Source organism: Pogoniulus pusillus, chromosome 23, assembly GCF_015220805.1.
Source record: "Pogoniulus pusillus isolate bPogPus1 chromosome 23, bPogPus1.pri, whole genome shotgun sequence".
NCBI classification, from domain to species: Eukaryota; Metazoa; Chordata; class Aves; order Piciformes; family Lybiidae; genus Pogoniulus; species Pogoniulus pusillus.
Window position 1 is genome coordinate 17,824,872 of NC_087286.1, and position 21,162 is coordinate 17,846,033.

Consider the following 21,162-nt stretch of genomic DNA (forward strand, 5'->3'; position numbering starts at 1 on the left):
TATTTCCATTTCAAAGTCAGTTTTCCATTCTGAGGCAATTAGCAGCCTTGGCAGCCATCAATAGATGGAGACTAATTTTTTTTTTCACTGTGATGACTTTTAGCAGTAAGCAGAAGATCTTGATTTAAATCAATGCTTGTTTTTTTTTTTCCCATTTCACTTTATATTTTATCAATAAATATTACCCCAAGATTTCATCTCCCATTAAAATGTGTTTTCTATGATGAGCTCTGATGATTTTTCTCCATTTGGAAGTGAAACAATAGTAGGTCTTTCTTTAAGAAAAGGAGTGCTGGCTCTAGTTAGTGAGGGAGAAGCAGTGAAGATAGATGTGGGTCAGTTTGGGAGAACTGCACATCTAGTTTCTCTCCTGAAGGAGTGATCCTTGTAAAGGGAGTAATTGAGGGCTGCTGCATCCGTGACTTTCTGTGTCTGGGAAGGTATAAAGTGCTCAGGGGATTGTAGCGCAGAAGGAGAAAGACTCTCCATTGGGGGACCTTTGTGGATTCTCTTGTTCTCTTTCCTTGCAGTTGCTGACAGAGTTTCTCCTCAGGGAAATCCCTCTATCTCTGAGAAAGCCACCATGGGCAAAAAAGATGATACAGCTGCAGCTCTGCCTCAGAAATGTGTCATTATGCTAAGGCAGTTGACATGCTCTGGAAAAAATGCTATTTGCTGCATAATTCAGAGCCCTGAATAAACAACCTTATGGCCATTTAAGTTATGGCTGCTACAAAACCAGCTGGAAAATCAGAACATGGCAATGTCTTTCTTTGGGTTGCAGTGCATGAGGTATGATAGCAAGTCTGGACTGTGCCGCTTAGCGGAGCATCTCTGCTCTTTGGAGGTGAGCATCCCACTGCAGCTGAGCAGACTCTTCCACAGTGTAGGGTCCACTGGCAGCATTCAAGAAGTTGGAGGAGATATGCAATTCATGATGCTGCTCTCTTTTTTTGTGTTTAGTTTCTCTTAGAACTTGAAGATGAAATGGCAAAACTTTTGCTCCCTATAGAACTGTAAATAAACATACAGGAGATGGCATTGCCTGATGTCAGAATAGTTTACATACTTTGTTGGATAGAATTGGCTATCATAACTCTATATGTTGTCTTGATAATCATATTTACTTCAAAATGTGTTCATATTTACTTCAAAAGGTGTTCAAGAGGGGGACTGGATGAGGCACTTAGTGCCATGGTCTAGTTTGACTGGCTAGGGCTGGGTGCTAGGTTGGACTGGCTGATCTTGGAGGTCTCTTCCAACCTGGTTGATTCTATGTCCTTAATGTAATGCTAATAATGTCAAGAGCAGCTGACTGCTTTTGGGTAGCCTAGGGAAGACCACTGAAAAATATTCTAATGTAGAATGGAGTTAAATTAATGGGCATTGTAATAGCATTTTCTCAGAGCTTACAGTGAAAGTCTGGGAAAATACTAGAGCTTGGTGTTTGCAGATAAGTTTTCTTCCCTCCCTGCTTCTGGCACATTGCACAGATATTTACACTGCATGTCTAAAAACTCATGGTTTTAGAATTTGGACTGAGATCCAAACACATGAATTCTTCAAGGGCAAAAGCAGCAGCACTTGTCATTGATTCTGCCGAGCATTTAAGAAGAAGTGACATTTACCAGGGCTTGTTTTTGAAGATTTATAAATGCAATATAGATTTGGCAAGAATAGCTGCTTCAATAAATGTTGTGCTGTAGCATGTAAGCATGGGCTTTACCACCAGCAGGTTCACTAGCACTTTGTCATCCAAGTAAAAATAAATATTCAATAAACAATTTATTGGGGATGTGAGTTCACTTCTGCTTCATTCCACTTGGAAAGACTTGACATCTGTTGCCTACATAGTGTTATTAAGGGCACAATGAAATGAAGACAAATTAATTGTGGAATTGTCAAAGCTATGCCAAGGAAAATTTCTCTGGCTAACAAGAATAATGTGAAGAATAATAGGAGAAGGGATAAAGCTGGGATGTTTGCTGTAACAGCTAGGCATAACTGAATCACAATATCTGACTTAGAAACTCTTCTTTTGTGGACCAGATTTTTAGTCTAACAGAAGTGCTTTGCATTGCTTGGGTGGCATTTGCAGAACTTACAGTAAAAGTAAATAGATTTTGCCTTCGTTGGGATCCTCATTTGGGCTCCCATATTTGTGTGACATGGTGTACTGCTTGCTATTCCAGTTAGCAGTGCAGGCCTGGCTAGTGTCAGGCAAGTGGGAAAGACTTAGTGTTAGTATTGTTATTACAGCAGTTACATGTTCGGTTCAGGAGTGTTCTCTTGAACTTGTTCATCCAGCCACATCCTGCAAAGCCCCACACCATCAAAACCTACACAAAGAACTGGGGCTAAGACTCTTCTGGGTATCTGTGTAGCTAAACTTTACCAGTACTGATGGAGAGAAAGATGTGTTAGTGTGTTGATCTACACAAAATAGATCACTCAGTTTCTAGGAGATGCATGCCCTGCTTAGGTGTTAGATGTCACGGGGGGAATGCTGGGTGAGAGAGGTGCTTTGGCAGCAGGAACACCTAGTGCTGCAACCTACCTGGCAGCCCTGGTGCTTGAGCACCTGAGATATCTGCTGTTGAGACACAGATATAAATATAGAATGGATGAGAAAAGAAACTTAACTGGCTTGGGTGAAATATCAGCATGGCATAGGAGTATTTTTGCTGTGACCTTCAAAATCTTAACCACTTCTAATACAGTTTCAAGTGAACAGGTCAATGAGAAATTATCTTTCTGAGAAACACTGAATAGATACAGCTTCTAAAAATGTGGAAGATTCAAGTGCATTCCTTGGTACTGCTTATAGGAAAACAGATCCAACCTGACTGCTAAATACAGTATGAAGGACAAAAGTTACAGTCCTATTTGGCAGTCAGGATAGACTTCTTTAGTTCATACACTTGAACCTTAGATATTTAGTGAAAATATTTCCTTCTATCAATTACTTTTTCTTTCCCATGTCATATAATGTAAGTAAAGTAGAAGTCATCTCAATAAATACAGTTTATCTTGTATACAGACATAGAATTAAGTGGCAAAATAACAACTCATTGAGTTTACAATGCCCTGTGTTTCTGTTTTGCTGCTTGCAATAAATAAACCAAGGTGATCCTAGGTCCTGCTTTACTCCTTGCAACAAATTATCCAAGGGGTAAAACAAAATCTTTGTTTCTCTGGAAAAAGAGAGAAGTTTGGGGGTTGTGTTTTTCATTTTGACATTGCTGACACTGTGTGAGGTGCTGTTAACAGGGAAAACCAGATGAAGGCTGGATTTGTAGCATGTAAATGGGTGAAGCGGGATATTTTCCATAGTTTATTCATTCATTGCTCTTTCCATTTGTGCCTTCTGGGGCCATGATAGCAAACATTTTCTAGGTAGATTGCTTTGCTGAGCTACAGATTTGGGGAACTGAAGCACGAGCACTTTGGAGTGAGAAAAGGGCAATTCTTTGTGTTTCCATTCTGATATTTGGGAAGCGCTAAGGAGAATTGTGTAGATTCTTTGGACACCTTAGCTCTCAGATTCATTCACAGGAATGTTTGCTTGTGATTTTGTTACTGAAGAGCAGAAATCTGTTCAATGAAACATGTTGAAATGAGCAATGTATTTGCAAAATACCTATGGTAGTCTGGCTTTTGAACTTGAGTCTTTTATTGTGAGTTTGCTTAAGGTGCTGTCAGAACAATCTGCTGCAGGTTTCATCTAACACGACTGTTATAAACAGAGTTAACACTGCTCATGATTAAGTCTGCATTATGTTTTCTCAGTATTTTTTACATGCCTATTGGAGTAGTTTATAGATTAATAGAATAATCAATATTCTTTTCTCATTACCTTTATGCCCCTCTTGAAGGAGAATTATCATGCAGGTTTTCTTCTCTTAACGGGGAGAAAAATGCATGTGACGTTGAACCAGAATACCCTGAGGAAGCGGAAAACAAGGCACACGAATGCTCCAGCACATCAAAAGTATGCTAATAGGTGGCAATTGATTATCTAGAAATATAATACCATTTCTTAAAGCTGGCAGCCACTGAGCAGGAGATTTATCTTCTAAGTTGAAGAGAGAAATGTGAGCCACACTTTTTTGGTGGTTTTTAAAGTGCTTTAACATCATCGCTGATTCACTTCAGTGTTTGCTGTGAAGATTTGGTGCTTTGTATGCAATTCAGAGTGGCTGATGGACATGCTTCTGGAATTAGTGGTGTTTTTGTACATTTGCTACTTTGATATTAGTTGCTAGTTCTGAAATAGTAAAAGTGAACTGTAGTTAAGAGAAAAATAACTCCCACTTACTTGATGACAAACTGCATTAGCTATTAGTGGACTCTGTTTTTTGTTTATGCCAGCCCAGTTCTGCAATATTTGGATGCCTTGCAAAATGCACTTTAATCTCCAATATTGTTTTTTATTATGTGCATGTTTTGGACAGAGAACTGAATTGGAGTTTGGGGCACATTGCTAATGGAAGGGCAGATTTAAAAGAAGGCAAATGTGATTTTTGGTCCCCCCCTCACAGTACTTACCTGTAGTTCATCATAGAATCATAACATAGAGTCAATGAGGTTGGAAGAGACCTCCAAGATCATCCAGTCCAACCTAGCACCCAGACCCATCCAGTCAACTAGACCATGGCACTAAGTGCCCCATCCAGTCTTTTCTTGAACACCTCCAGGGACAGTGACTCCACCACCTCCCTGGGCAGCCCATTCCAATGCCAATCACTCTCTCTGTGAAGAACTTCCTCCTGATATACAGCCTACACTTCCCCCAGCACAACTTGAGGCTGTGTCCTCTTGTTCTATTGGTGGTTGCCTGGCAGAAGAGACCAACCCCCACCTGGCTACAACCTCCCTTCAGGTACTTGTAGACAGCAGGTTCAGGCTACACCTCAAACCATGGTCTTTGCCCAGTGGAAGTCTCTAGTTCCTATTGAGCACAGTGCATATAGCCTGTTTGTATGGGCAATGTTCACCTTGGGGGTGTGTAGTCAGTGGGGGCATTGGACCTTATTCAGACCTTAGCTGAACATGAAATACATAGTGGTAAAATTGCTCCCAACAATGATAAGGATTTTGTGTCTGCTCTGTATATTTCATTTCATTGTTACATCATCATGACATCTGTTGAAGCATTTTGCTAATGTCATAATTGACATTTAAAGCTAGCATCTCTTGGCAGTTATAAGCAAAAATTGAGGAGGGAGCATCATTAATGATGCGTTATGAACGGACATCAGCTGGAATCATGCTTGCATTTTAGGGGCTCTCAGTTCATATCTGACTATTCCAGCTCTTCCACTGTAAATATTTTAGTTCATTGTCAGTCTTGCTCAAAAATTCAAAGATTTAAAACAAAACAGCTGCTCGTTAGTAGCATTTTGATAAAACTGAATCACAGCTCACAGCATGGTATGTTGTAAGGATTCTGGGAGACCAACCCCAAGGCAATAAAGAAGCTAGAAAGAGCTAGAAATCATTGTGTGTGTGGCTGATAAAGCATCAGTGTGAACCCAGAATCAGCATTACATTAACCGTCCATAAATGTTACTGAGGCTCACTGAGGTGTTAACTCCATGAAACTAGGTAGGAAATCATGTCAGTCAGAGCTTATCTTCCTAAATAATTTTTATTGTTGGCTAAAATAAGTCAATCCCATCTTTACCCATGGATACCAGCTAAATACATGGCCTGACACTGTACATTAGCTGACAAGCGTTACAGTAATTTGGTAATCATGATTGCTTTCAATGAGTTAAAAGGCTAAAATACTGAAATGAAAAAGTTTTCTTACATGCAATGTACAGTAAAGTTGATTGCAACCTTGCAATTATTGGAAGAATAAAACTCAAAACTGTGTGTAAGAGAACAGAAAAAAGCATTTGAATACTTCTCCAGATGAAAATGCTACGTTGCTTCTCAGCCTTGCACAAATTCAGTCTGTATTTTTTGTATATGGAGTGAATACAGAATGAAAGCTGAGAAGCAACAGTCAGGGGTACTTTCAGAGACCAATGTGACCTGCAGATTGTTCATCTTTGCTTCAGGCAAATGACTTGGCTAATGTACTTCTGTGGAAAACTCTCAGTTTGCAGCCACCAGGATCTTTACAAGGTTCCTAAGGGAATGCTAACTTCTGCAGCTGCTGTGCTTTCGTTAATAATAATGGCAACAATAAGAATTACTGATGTTGTTGTTGTAGAAAGAGACTGTACAAATGTGTGCAATACATGGCCTTTTCCTGGAGGAACTTATGAGTCATAAGAAGTGGCTTAAAAGTGGAAGGTGAAAGATATGATTCTGGACAAAGCATATGTGGACTTTTTATCTGTCATTTAAACATCAAAACAAACCATTTACTTGGTATTGGTCTTGATACAGGACAGAGCCTAGTGATTAGGAGACCAAAGGTCCTTGTTTCTGGTAGAGTTTGAAGTGTGTTCATAGAATCAACCAGGTTGGAAGAGACCTCCAAGATCATCCAGTCCAACCTAGCACCCAGCCCTAGCCAATTGACTAGAGCATGGCACTAAGTGCCTCATCCAGGCTTTGCTTGAACACTTCGAGGGATGGTGACTCCACCACCTTCCTGGGCAGTCCATTCCAATGCCAATCACTCTCTCTGCCAACAACTTCCTCCTAACATCCAGCCTAGACCTCCTCTGGCACAACTTGAGGCTGTGTCCTCTTGTTCTATTGCTGGTTGCCTGGTGTTGAAGTTTCCCTGTGAATGTCCTTCAGGAAGCCTTTGCTCTGACTCATTCTCTCCAAACTGCTGATACAGTGGTCTGAGCATTGGTCTTAAAGAGCAAAGTAGGAGGTGCATTTGCACCTGCAGCCTCTGCTGTACTGCCTGGTTTGGCCTTCCCATGTATTGACTTTGCATCTGCAATTGACAGCACTTCTCTGACAGCTGAAAATCGATTTTTCCCAAACATCAATGACAGTTCAGTAGTTAGATAAAATGGGGGTGAGAGGCACTATGAGGAGCTGAAAGAACAGTTGTTTGTAGGTATTTAAAAATACATGAACTGTAGATCTGAGATGAATTTGCTACAATATGTGTAACCTGCATATCCACTTAATTTTCTATAATTAAGTGTCAGGACATCTCTGACCAATTCTGCTTTGTTACAGGTGATGTTTTAATTCCCAGACTGAAGGCACTTCAAAAGTCCTTTCCCAGGAACTATATTTTTTATGATAATAAGGCTGTTATCCTACTGTTAGGATGAAATGAAAGGGATAAAATGAAATGAGAAGGTAGACCTGCTGAATTTCCATGCATTGTGAACTACTATTTGGACAATATCTCCATTCTTAGCACAGTAGAGCCTAGCATTACAACTAGTTTGTGCATGCTAAAGAGATTTTGCATTATGAGATGAGTGAATGAAAGTTTAAAGTGGTGTAATACATCTCAGTGAGGAATAATAAGGTAGCAAAGGAACAAGAATGAGGCAGAATGAAAGATCACTGCTTCGTATTCTGAAAGGGTATTGAAGAGAATGGATGTAGTGAAGAGAGCTGTTTTGCAGTGTGGAGCTAACATCAGGCATTTTGGGTTACATTTGGAATAGTCACATGAACTTTGATGTAGTTGGCAGTTAATGTGGGTTCAGAGCTCGGTGAAACAAGCAAAGCAGTCTCCTCTTTATTTGAGTATCACTATTTTGGATGCATGTGAACATATCCTCATGTTCATAAGAACTCCTTGGACTGGCAGCACAAAGAAAAAACTATCTGCCTAGTTCAGGTTCAGAAAGAAATGGAGTAATAAAAGTTTCATCTTCACTCACCTCTTATTATTTTCTTTAAATCTATTATTTTATAAATAGATGACAAGCTAAACATTGCAGAGACCTATTTGAGCTAAAGATATGACTATGAGATACATGAAGATTGAACATTAATATAAAGTTGTAACTGTACAAGAAGCACTCTTTCTTTTTTTAATGTCTTCCTTCCTAAAAAGCATTTCAGTGAGTAGAACCCTCTGCTTTCAGGTCGAAGAGGTCTAGGCTGGGTGTTAGGAGGAAGTTCTTCACAGTCATTTGGCACTGGAATGAGCTGCCCAGGGAGGTGGTGGTGTCGCCATCCCTGGAGGTGTTGAAGAAAAGCCTGGATGAGGCACTTAGTGCCGTGGTCTAGTTGACTGGATAAGGCTGGGGGATAGGTTGGACTGGATGATGTTGGAGGTCTCTTCCAACCTGCTTGATTCTATGTACTATTTGCATGAACACAGCACAAATACAGCAGTCTTAGCTAATAAATATACTGAAGAAAGTGTAGACTTGGAATTACTGCTGTGTGTCTGCAACAGTAGCTTCCTACAGCAGGAGCAGTCTTCCAACCTGGTTGATTCTATGATCAATTTGTGAAAATGGTTTATTTACATGGTGAATAGTGTGAGATTTAACTGAAGGATTTCAGAAGTCTCTTTCATGTGTCCATTCTGTTCTAGGCTTTGGAAAGTAGCCTGTTCTGGCTGGATGTTAGTGTAGTCTTGGTTGACCTGTATTAGAAGAATTGATAGCTTTAAATTTGATGGCTTAAGGTGTCCAGTGATGTCATAGGAGCTTTGACATGGTCATTTCAAAATGTTTGATTTAAATGTGAAAATACAGGTATATTCTTATCACCAGTGACTGGAAATGTCTGGACAGAGGAGATGTTAGGAAGATGTTCAGTCTAGAAAAAAGTTCAGGAGGACCTTAAAGCTGCCTTACAGTATCTGAGGAGATCCTACAGGAAGGCTGCAGAGGGACTTCTCCTGAGGTCTAGGGAGATTTTCCTAGACATAGGACAAGGAAGAATGGTTTGAAGCTGAGGAAGAGATTTAGGCTGGGCCTTAGGAAGAAGTTCTTGAGTACAAGACTCTGGAACAGGTTGCCCAGGGAAGTTGTGGATGCCTCCTCCCTGGAGGTGTTCAAGGCCAGGTTCATTGAGGTCTTAGACTACCAAGTCTAGTTGAGAGGTGCTCCTGCCCATGGAAGGGGGTTGGAGTAGATGATCTCTGAGGTCACTTCCAACCTGAGCCATTCTGTGATTCTGTAATTCTGTTTTGCATTATCATATAATTCTTTTATTACTATCTGCTCCAGTGGCAGAAAAATCTTATATAACACTTGGAAACTTTCTATTGTATAAACCAATCATTTCTAACTGTCTACTGAAATAAAGGTAAGGAAACATTGCATTGCTGAGTCCTGTGAGAGCATTTTATAATCTCCTTGGCAAAGGAAACACTCATTTGGTTTTTAATAGAAATTAAAAAAAAACCAAACCAAAAGCTGAAGAGAAAAGCTTTCCCTCCACATTTTGGGATAGTTACTTAGAGTAAATTAAAATCAGGGCTGCAAGAAGATCATGCTGGTAATTTAATTCTAGGGAGATTATCACTTTTATGTATAATAAAACAATAGATGAAAATTTGAAACTGTAATCCTTAGGCAGCCCTTTCATCTGTTCATTCAAATGCTAGATGTTTTTTTTTTGCCTTTGAGTGTGAGTGAATTGCTGCTGAATGCAGAGACTGAAATTCTTGCATATTGTAAATCCCCCTAGACTTTCCAAAAGAGGGTAACAAACTCAGCGTACAGGTCTGGTACTGCAGTGAAACAGTGAAGGAAACCACAGAAGCTCCTAGAATCATAGAATCAGCCAGGTTGGAAGAGACCTCCAAGATCATCCAATCCAACCTAGCACCCAGCCCTAGCCAATCAACCAGACCATAGCACTAAGTGCCTCATCCAATCTTCTCTTGAACACCTTCAGGGACGGTGACTCCACCACCTCCCTGGGCAGCCCATTCCAATGCCAATCACTCTCTCTGCCAACAACTTCCTCCTAACGTCCAGCCTAGACCTCCCTTGGCACAACCTGGGACTGTGTCCCCTTGTTCTGTTGCTGGTTGCCTGGCAGAAGAGGACACCCCCCCACCTGGCTACAACCTCCCTTCAGATAGTTGCAGACAGCAATGAGGTCTGCCCTGAGCCTCCTCTTCTGCAGGCTGCACACCCCCAGCTCCCTCAGCCTCTCATAGGGTTTGTGTTCCAGGCCTTTCACCAGCCTTGTTGCCCTTCTCTGGACACATTCCAGCACCTCAACATCTCTCTTGAATTGAGGAGCCCAGAACTGGATACAGCAGTCAAGGTGTGGCCTGACCAGTGTTGAGTACAGGGGATGAATAACCTACCTTGCCCTACTGGCCACACTGTTCCTGATCCAAGCCAGGATGCCTTTGGCTCTCTTGGCCACCTGGGCACACTGCTGGCTCATCTTCAGCCTACTGAGGACTTCCAGGAGAGGCTGACCACAATTGGTGCTGAAATGAAGAAGAATGGTGATGGCTGCTTACAACTCTCACTTGTTCCTGCAATTACAGACTGTATCTGATTTTCTTTTAATGTAGAAAACAATACAAGGAGGCTGTAGTCAGGTGGGGTTGGTCTCTTCTGCCAGGCAACAATCAACAGAACAAGGGGACACAGTCCCAAGTTGTGCTGGGGGAGGTCTAGGCTATATGTTAGGAGGAAGTTGTTGTCAGAGAGAGTGATTGGCATTGGAATGGGCTGCCCAGGGAGGTTGTGGAGTCACCATCCCTGGAGGTGTTCAACAGAAGACTGGATGGGGCACTTAGTGCCATGGTCTGGTTGATTGTCTAGGGCTGGGTGCTAGGTTGGACTGGATGAGCTTGGAGGTCTCTTCTGGCCTGGTTGGTTCTATGATTCTATGCAAGCAAACATTTAGGTAGAGTTGTCATGGAAGTGCAGTGCTCAATTGTCTTGGCAGATTTTCTGTACAAACCATCTTTGGTCACATTTTTCAGAACCAAGGAATTTTCCAAGCCAAAGGTACTGGGGAATTAAATATTCATGGTTTAAGAGGAGAGTTTAACTTCTCTAGTACTGTTGTTTTGCTGTTGATCTACTGTTGGAATTAGTGTTGAGAGATCACTTCTGGAAGAAGTGGCAGGTTTTTATGATTTGGCTGTGTTCTTAGGTAGAAAATATAGTGATTGAAATTATTGACTTTGTTATGCACACAGCAACCTCGGCATTAAAGCTGCAATTTTGACTTAGCATGTGAACAGTGTTGGGCATGTCCTTGAGCTGTGAAAACAGAGGTCTTGGATGAGAACCAGTGCAGCTCCTCTAGAGAATGTGGAAAGGCAGCCTGCAGTAAGGCATGTCTGTACATTGACCTGTCTGTTGTGAAAATAGGGAAGAAAGCAAATCACTCCCAATTTTGCAGACGTTTTGACAGCTAAAGTAGGCATTAACAATTTGCAACACATGGCATGGGGGATGAAAGTCTCTGAGCTCTACAAATGAGAGTTTCCTGGCTGAAATGAAGTAGCAGTTGAAGCTCAGAGAAAAATCTGTTTTCTCATCCACCATATAGGGATAAAATGGATAATGTTACCAAAACCTAGGGGAGACAATCAAGTCACAGTTCAAAACCAGTAACATGTCCAGCTTCAACGTTTGAAAACTTCTGAGGTTTCTTTGTCTTTACACAGGGATATTCCTCACCAAAATGGATCAGGTTTTTGTGTGTAGATTTCTCCCTATATACAGTAATCTCTTGCTGCTTTGAACAGGTATCTGCAAACAATTTTGAATTTGGATTTTGATTGGCAAAAGAGCTGGAAAAGTCTTGTGGTGTTATTCTGACAGACATAGGTTTCACTGGACTTGCCTGTAGAGTTGTGTGTAGTCTCAGACTGCTCAGGAATGAGTTGGCAACATAAGGAATTGGATTGTTGCATGGCCAGAGCTTTCAGCAGTGAGAACTGTTGTTTGTTTAAAGAACTATGTGATGGTCTGGGTACCCACTTTAAATCACCCAGACTAGACTCAGCCAGCTCTGGAAATATGAATGGAGCTTATTATTTACAGCTTAGCACAACATATAAGCAGATATTTACAGTATATACAGAAATATACAAGGTAGAAGGAATACAGAAACACAACAGCCCTCCCAGAAACCTGAGTCCCCAGGAGGGGCTCTCAACCACCCTTCCACCTTCCCCCTACTCCTCTCAAGCTTACCCCAGTCCCAAGGAAGAATGGAGGTTTGGCCAGGGGGTTAGGAAGCAAAGTGGATTAGTCAGAGAAACGGATGGTGAGGTTAGAGAGAGAGATGCAGCTCAGAGCTCCTCAGCAGGAGGAGTAGAAGTTCCTTATCTATATTTTGATTCTTCTTCTTGTCCATCTCAGCAAGCCTATGAGGGAAGTAGACATCACCATTGTTTTCCTTTCACAGCCTGTCATCTAATTCTTCTCACCAAAACATTCTAGCTAGCTTCAAACTAGCACAAACCAGAACAGAGCTCTGCTGATTTATTTCAGAATGCCTGTGCACAGTTTAAGAAGCTGTTGTTTTCCTTGCTTAGGCCTTCAGAGGTGGGGGGATGAGTATTTGTCTGGATAATTCTGCACCAGAATTGAGGCAGAGAAGTAGCTGACAAATGTTTTCAAAAGCTGGTTGTTGCTAAGTGTTGAATATTATGGAGACTTAAGACAATAATACAAATTTCATCATTGCTTTTGTAGTCGTGGGTGGTGATAATAATAAATTGTGCTGTGGAAAGAAAAGATCCAGGAAGATACCTGACAAAAATGGGGCAAGAATGCATCATCTGTTTTAATGCACAGACTTGGTTTCATACAGGTGGTGATAGATTAGTTACTGTCTCTACAACAGCATTTCTTTTTCATGTATCTAGGCTATGGAGCTTTTTGAAGGTCTGGGAGTTACCCAGCCCTCTGCTGTTATGAAAAACACCCAGACTAGACTCAGCTGAGCTGGAAGTTAAGGAATGAAGCTTTACATTCACAGCTTAGCACAATATACAAGCAGATATATATGATATATACAGCAATATACAAGTAGAAAAGTAATACAGAAGCAAAATACCCCTCCCAGAAACCAGAGTCCCCAGGAGGGGCTCCCAACCACCCTTCCCCCTTCTTTCCACCCCTCTACCTTATCCCAGAGTTTGCCTTACATGCAAGGTGAGTTTGGAGGATTGGCAAGAGGGCTTAGAAGCAGAAGGATTAGTTATGCAGAAGCAGCCCAGGGAGAAACACAGACTCTGACAGATGGACAGACACACTCCCTTGTCTATGTTTGTGTTCTTGTTTTTATACATCTCAGCAAGCCTATGAGTGCAGTAGACCTCACCATTGTTTTCTTTTCACAGCCTATAATCTAATTTTTGTCATTAAAATATTCCAATTGGCCTCAAACTTGCACAAGTCTCAATTAAAATTAAAAAGAGTACAACCTCAGTGAAAAGTGGTGGTAGTGGGGAAAATTAGTGACAATGGCCACTTATCATGGGGTCTCACTGCTATCAATGCTCAACTGAGGGCAGTTTTATATCTGTTGTTTCTGTTCTTGTCCTAGTGTTTGCATCACTCCAGTGTCTAGCAGACTCTGTCTCTCTTTGGCATTGTCCATCTGTGGGAATTCCTGGCTGAGAGATGCAGGTCCTGGGCAGACCTGCCCCAGGGGGGATGGTTAATCAAGGGTTGGGCGTCCCTCCATACCACTCCCCATTAGTGACATGGAAGTAATGTGGGTACAAGAGCACTGCTGTGATCCTGCTCAGTCAGTGGAGAGAAATTGTAGTAATTGGGTGGTGAGGCAGGAGCTGGTGCTAGGTGTGGCAGCAGAGACAAAGGGAGCAGGAAATCGCCATACGGTGTCGTATGTGCCTTCTCAATCTTAATTTTGATTGCAGCTGTCAGCATGGCATTGTGGTTCTTGAATGTGCTGCTTTATAGAGCTCAGTGTGTGGGAGAGATTTTTTGGAAACTGAAACAATGCTGGAAAATGATTGGCACAGGGTTAGCTTTAGGCACGTTGCAGCTCCCCAAACAGCTGCATGAGAAGCGGCATTATTAACTTAGTGATGAGGAGACTTTTGGAGTTAAAAATTGGGGTGGTTTTATCCTTGTGTTGTTCTAACTTTTATGTGATTTGGAACTTGTAGGAGATACAGTTGGGATGGCATATTCTCTTAGCTCTGCTTGCTTGCACTCTGTAACAAATATTCTGGGTTTGTTTGCTCTCCTTTAATGCCACAGTTGTGTTTTGTCACAGTATTAAGAGTGGAATACTTGTACTGGTAGGAATAAAAGTGTAAGTAGTGCTGCAGGAGAAAGAAGCTATGCTGAAGTTAACAAAAGATAATCTGTTGTTATGACCAGAAGAGAATTTGGATTGCAGTAATTTCTTATGCTCTTTTTACCAAAACTCTTGGTTTATGGAGACATTAAAACTGAGCTGCTGACCACTTTGTCTCTAGCCATCTGTATTGCTCACTGCTGCGAGATGGATTTCCTGCCTGCAGAGGAGCTCTTCTTGCTCCAGTGTGACAAAACTTACTGGAATATTCTGTGCATTTTCCCTTCTCCTTAATGTTCTAAAAGCATAGTTTTGTGGAGCAAAAGGATAAAGGACAGTGGTCTGTGAGGAAAGAATTGAATCAACCTTTCAGTATATAGCATCTAGCGAGATAATTTTTTCCATAGCTGTCCAAATTAACCTTTTATTATTTTGAATGGATTAAAGCTAGTTTGGAACTATCTAGAATTCTGCCAAAAGTGAAGTCTTTCCAAATCTCTTCACATCATCTAGTGTCTGTTTGATTAGCAAAATTTGATACAGAAGGGAAGAATCTGTACTTCACTCATGGGTTGCACCTGAAGAAAGCTTTTCACCCCACCCACCTTTTTTTTTTTTTGTTAATGTTTATACAGGACATATTTTTGCCAAACTTTCAAGCCATTAAATTGTGATGTTTGCTTACTTTTTAATCATATGTTGTTGTTTTCTATCAGGTTTTACCTGGCAAGATGATTATACACAGCATGTTATTGGTCAGGAGCTCTCAGCCATGCACAAAGTCCACAGCAGACGCCCTGATGTATTTGCATCTGAAGGATCTGACACAGGAAGGTAAGTCTTTTTGCCTGGGAGGATTTTGGGAGGGTTTGAAAATGATGAGGAATAGATTAGCACTGAATTGCACACATCACCAAAATTACTCCATGTGTAATAAATAGGAACTAATCCTAAAACAACACTGAGAACACCAGTAGGAAAACAGCATGAGTTAAACCAGAATGAGTTTAAAAACCTCAGTCCTCTTGTTCTGATTGTCATCACTTTAAGGAATATGGCTTCTGTTGTTATCATCAGTTTAAGGAATATGGCTCCTGTTGTCAATATGGAAATCAGAATTCAAAATCTGAGGTCTTTTGTCAAGTTTATACAGTTTCTAGTGTCAATTCATGAATGGCTTAAAATGGCAGACTTGTACAGTAGCTCATCCAGAGCAGATGTTTTATTCTGGAAGAAGCTAAAATCGAAGCAAAAGAAACAAAAAGGAGTATTGAATGTCATTCCCAGCAACTAATTACATTGTTGAACTCATATTGTGCAAAAGTATGGCTGTAATTGTTTTGAGGTTCATAGCTTCTCAGCTTTAGTTGGCAAAATTTGGACAGGAGGGAGAGATTCATTTAAGGTCCCATGGCAGAAAACAATGTTGAAGCATTTCTATGATTGGCATTGTAGAGGGAATTTTCTTCACAGCTTGAAAGAGGTTAAAGGGTAACCTAGCAGTTATCTGTGGCTTGAGATGCATCTATAATTCTGTGGAGTGGTTTGAATGTAGGACCTGTAGTTACATCACCTTCCTATGCAGTTACACATATAACATACAGTTTTACATGGTCTGCTTTGTACAGGCACTAAGTGCAACCCAACCACGCAAGTCCGAGAAGGAAACTTTTAAATGCATAAAAGTTTAGCAATGTCAAAAATTATAAATTTTACTTTCTCTTACTTTTGTTGGGTTGTGGAGGGTTTTTTTTTTGTTTGTTGATTTTTGTTTCTAATGCAATCTCAAAAGAAATTTCTTTTCTGTTAGAAAACATTCCTCAAAATGAGACAAAGGTTGAGCTGCTAGCCTTGATGGGGAAGTTATTGAATGTTGGGCTTTAGATCTTCATATGCTGCAATATGTTGTTTGCATGTACTGCAGAACCAGGTTTTTCCCTAGATTGCTCTTTTATGGAAGTAAAATGCTGTATAATTGGTACTGCTCAGTAGCTCCTGCTGTTTGCCTCCGTTCTGATTTAGTTCTGCATTTCACATGTTTGAGCATTCAAAAGGGTTCCTTTAAATCACAGCACCACATGTTGCAGGAGTGCAGTAAGCTAGAAGCTTAACTTCTGAAGAAGATACTGATCTAGAGATTATCATGAAGGTGATAAAAACATGTGCTTGGATCCATAAACATAATTTCACTGCTTAGATGCCCAAAATGCCATTTCTGTATGGATTATTCTTTGTATGTGGTACAGAAATGATCTGGATGTCTTCAGATAGATTTTCTCATATATATATATAGAAAGAGAGAGAGGGAGAGATGGTTTGGGTGTTACCCGCTCCCCTCACACCTAAGAAAATCACCCAGGCTAGACTCAGCAGCTGGAAATTAGAGAATGAAGCTTTATATTTACAGCCTAACACAATATACAAACAGATATTTATAATATCTACAGCTATAGACAGTAATATACAAGTTAAAAAGTAATATAGAAACACCACAGAAACCAGAGTGCCCAGGAGGGGCTCCCAACCACCCTTCCACCTCCTTTCCACCCTTCTACCTTATCCCAGAGTTTGCCTTACATTCAAGGTGAGTTTGAAGGATCAGCCAGGGGGTTAGGAAGTAGAAAGATTAGTTAGACAGCAGTTTAGAGAGAGAATGGAGGCAGCCAAAGCCAGAGAGCAACTCTGTTATCTATATTTATGTTCTTGTTTTTATACATCTCAGCAAGGTTATGAGTGAAGTAGCCATCAGCATTGTTTCCTTTTCACAGCCTATAATCTAATTTCCCTCACTAAAAATATCCCATCTAGGCTCAAACTAGCACAATATATGTTTTTTTTCTTAAAAGAATAAGCATATCTAAAACTTAATCATGATGATAAGGTAAAATAAGTCTGATTTCCACGAGAGCAAAACTATATTTTGCAGCACTCCAGATTCACAGTTACATGAAAATAAAACATATAAAAAGGCATAAAAAATATTTTCATTTTTAAGCTGAGGAGAGATGATCACATTTAGGAGCTGTGAGCGGGTTTCAGCTGTTTTGCATCTTTAACTAGAACTATAGCTTGAAAAAAACCCAAAACCCAACAAAACCAAACCCAAACCACTTTGTCTATTGACACTTTAGGAACATCACCATTTCAAATGTGTTCCCCTTATAGCACTTCCTACTGTGGATAGATTTTTCTGAAGTTCCCAAGCTGTGCTTCTGAAAGCATTATCTTATGTGCCAACAGTTTAAAGCATTAATTGATTTTTCTGCTTGTCCATTTGCAATGTATTCTGTAGGTCAGAGAACAGCAGGAACTTCGGTGGTTTTATTCCTGGCATCTTGTAGGTTCTTCTCAAGTTTGCTACATGCTCAGCATGCTCAATGTGCATGCTAAAATCTTATCAAATAACAAATAACTTTTAAAAGCAACTTTAGGTATCTAATTATCAAAGACACATTATGGCAGGAAGATCTTTTATTAAGGGTAACATGTGTAATAAGAAAATATGAAGTCATACTAATGACTCATTAATCCCCACAGAGCTGGTGAGAGCAAGAAAATAGACTCAGACACTTGAAAGGTAAATTGACTTAGGCTAAATTAGTGTGTAATAAATGTGATGAAACAGAAGATACAGATTTAATCTTTTAAAAAACACTGAAAGTGGGAGCTTGATTTCAAGATGAAAGTTCTTTCTTCAGCAGCTAACTGGAGTGTACATGGTATTTCCTGGGCCCTTATTACACTTCAAAAAAATCCCTGCTCTTGAAAGTGGATCCAAGATAAAGGAGGTGGAAAAAAAAGTCCGTTCTGCACAAGGAATAAATGTCAGTTGTGTTCCTTGGTGCAATTAGGCAAACCCACAAATGTTTCCAGCAAGCTTCAATGTATGAAATGGAGTATAGCATTATTTCTGTAATAAAACCATCATTAAATCAGTAATGGGATTCTCACAGCTTTGAAAAGGGGGAAGCTTTCTTCTAAAAACTGTGCTTATCTGTTAATTGAGAAGGTTCCAGAAATAGCTGAGGTGCAGTAATTTAAGTGTAGCCACACAAAAGCTTCTCTAGTGCTGGGGGGGAGGGGGGGGGTATGAACTATCTAATTCTTTCTGTGGATAAATAATTATATGTGTTACTGTCCTTTTATATCATAAAGTTCATTGTATGCAAAGGCATTTTTCAGAATGAATTAAAACTGAAAATACTTTCATGGGAGTACACAACACAAACTTAACTGACAGTCATTTCTCCTACTCACCAGGTGCTTTTATATATTTGTCTTTTATCCATTTTCCAATTCCATTTTGCCCAATGTAAAAGAGATGTTTTGATTTGGTTGCAGTAGCAGCTCACTTAGTGTGTTTCACTGTGTGTTAACAGAGTGATCAGCATAGAATCATAGAATCAGTCAGGGTTGGAAGGGACCACAAGGATCAGCCAGTTCCAACCCCCCTGTCATGGGCAGGGACACCCTACCCTAGAGCAGGCTGCCCACAGCCACATCCAGCCTGGCCTTAAACATCTCCAGGGATGGGGCCTCAACCACCTCCCTGGGCAACCCATTCCAGGCTCTCACCACCCTCATGCTCAACAACTTCCTCCTCACGTCCAGCCTGATCCTACCCATCTCCAGCTTCACTCCATTCCCCCTAATCCTGTCACTCCCTGACAGCTTGAAAAGTCCTTCCTCAGCTTTTTTGTAGCCCCCCCTCAGATACTGAAAGGCTGCAATAAGGTCACCTTAGAGCCTCCTCTTCTGTAGACTGAACAGCCTCAACTCTTTCAGTCTGTCCTTATAGGCTCACAGGATATCAGGGGTTGGAAAGGAGCCAAGGAGATCGAGTCCAATACTATCTAACACAGATCACAGAGGAACACATCCAGACAGGCCTTGAAAGTCTCCCAAAGAACCTGCCTTGATCTGCTGGACACACTCTTCCTAATAAGCCCCAGGATCCTATTGGCCTTCTTAGCCACAAGAGCACATTGCTGTGCCATGGTTAACTTGTTAGCCACCAGGACCTCCAGGTCCCTCTCCACAGGGCTGCTCTCCAGCAGATCACCTCCCAGCCTGTGCTGGTGGAGTTTATTATTCCTTCCCAGATGCAGGACTCTGCACTTGTCCTTGTTGAACTTCATCTGGTTCCCCTGTGCCCAGCTCTCCAGTCTGTCCAGGTCTCTCTGGGTGGCTGCACAGTCTTCAGCTGTATCAGCCAAGCCTCCCAGCTTGGTGTCATCAGCAAACTTGCTGAGCAGACTCTGTCTGTGCCCTCATCAATGTCATTGATGAAGATGTTGAACAGGACTGGTCCCAGCACCGATCCCTGGGGCACACCACTGGTCACAGCTCTCCATCTGGACCTGGCACCATTGATCACCACCCTCTGAACTCTATCTTGCAACCAGATCCTAACCCACCTCACTGCCTGCTTTTCCATCCCACACTTCCTCAGCTTGCTCACTAAAATGTCATGGGAGATGTTGTCAAAGGCCTGCTAAGGTCAAGCTAGACTCCATCTGCTGGTTTCCCTGAATCTACCCTGCAGTTATGGCATCATAAAATGCTATCAGGTTAGTTAAGCGTGACTTCCCCTTGGTAAATCCATGCTGACTACTCCTGATAACCTTCTTCTCTTCCAAGTGCCTTGAGATGCCCTCTGACAGGAGCTGCTCCATCATTTCTCCAGGGATGGAGATGAGGCTGACTGGTCTAGAGTTTCCTGGAGCCTCTTTCTTGCCCTGTTCAAAGACTGGAGTGGCATTGGCTCTCCTCCAGTCCTCAGGAACCTTTCCTGTCTGCCACAGTTTGGCAAAGAGAGGTGCTCCAGCAGTCATATAGTGGTAAACTATAAATGTGTTTAATTCAGAGGGGGTGGGGGGTGGGGGGGATGTTAATTTGAAGTGTATAAAAGTGCAATGGTATAAAATGTCACATCTAGTGTGGAATTTAAGCACAACCTGAGCACCTTCTCTGTAAGAAAACCCAAGAAATCATAAACCTCAGATTTTGCTTTTACCACCAGTGTGAGTGATTATATACTGTAAATAATGGCTTGAAGGGGTAACCTAAATACTGTATTTTATCTGTGCATTCAGGTTCCATGAGCTCCAGTGGAAATCCTCAGGGCAGAACTTGGTCTGGTGTTTCAATTTCCCCTTTCTTTTCAATGTTAGCGAAGGAGAGAGAAAGGTCTTGGAATTAATTGATAAATGAGAGATGAGTGTTTGAAACTTGGATACCATCTATGAGAGCCTTTTTGGATTAGTTCATCTCTACTGAAGCAGAAAACATACAACCCAGATCTTTCTGGGAGAAAGAACCGTGTGACAGTTTTAGTCTGACTTAAACTTGAAATCAAGGTGAATAATGTTACCTGCAGGTACACCCTCCCTAGTCAGGTTAATTTTAGAGCTCTGGAATAAGGGAAAAGTATGAACAGCATGAGAAGGGATCAAGATGAATGATGACAAGATTGCCATAGTGCTTCACCCAGCAAACTTTGATTTTCCTGGAGTTTGTATACCTGATATGTAGCTGGTGGCTTTACATTGAGGGAGTGGAGGGCTTTTCTGGTACTTCACAGCAAGCAGTCCTGTAAGGACTGCTGGTTGCAATGTCAACCACAGTAAATTAGGTTATTAATTGCATTTACTCACATGAAATTAGTTGTGACACTCCCTGGATACAGTTGTGAGCATGGAAGAGAGTCTGTTGCTTTGAGTTTAAAGTAATGTAGTTAAACCCAAGGTTTGGAAAATGACACAGTGGTACTTTCTCAAGCTCTGCCCCTGCATAAGCACCACTGTGTGGGCTGGTAGAATAAAAGTTTGCTCACAGTGGCATGAAGATGTTGCAAGTCAAAAGATGCCTCATTTTCCTGAGCTGGCAAGGTCTTCCACCTGAAATTGTTCTTGACTGAAGTAGTTCTTTTCCAGTGAGGGTGCTGAAACACTGGCACAGGTTGCCCAGGAAGGTTGTGGATCTTTGATCATATTCTGTGAT

At 41.2% G+C, this 21,162-nt stretch overlaps 1 protein-coding gene across 2 annotated transcripts in view; it reads left to right on the forward strand.

Annotated features, from left to right (window-relative positions):
- Positions 1 to 21,162, forward strand: part of PTPRN2 (protein tyrosine phosphatase receptor type N2) — a 705,188-nt gene that overhangs the window by 219,514 nt on the left and 464,512 nt on the right. For both annotated transcript variants that reach the window (XM_064162805.1, XM_064162806.1), the window contains one exon: positions 14,877 to 14,994. In XM_064162805.1, coding sequence (XP_064018875.1) covers positions 14,877 to 14,994 — 118 coding nt within the window. The remainder of the gene's footprint in view (positions 1 to 14,876; positions 14,995 to 21,162) is intronic.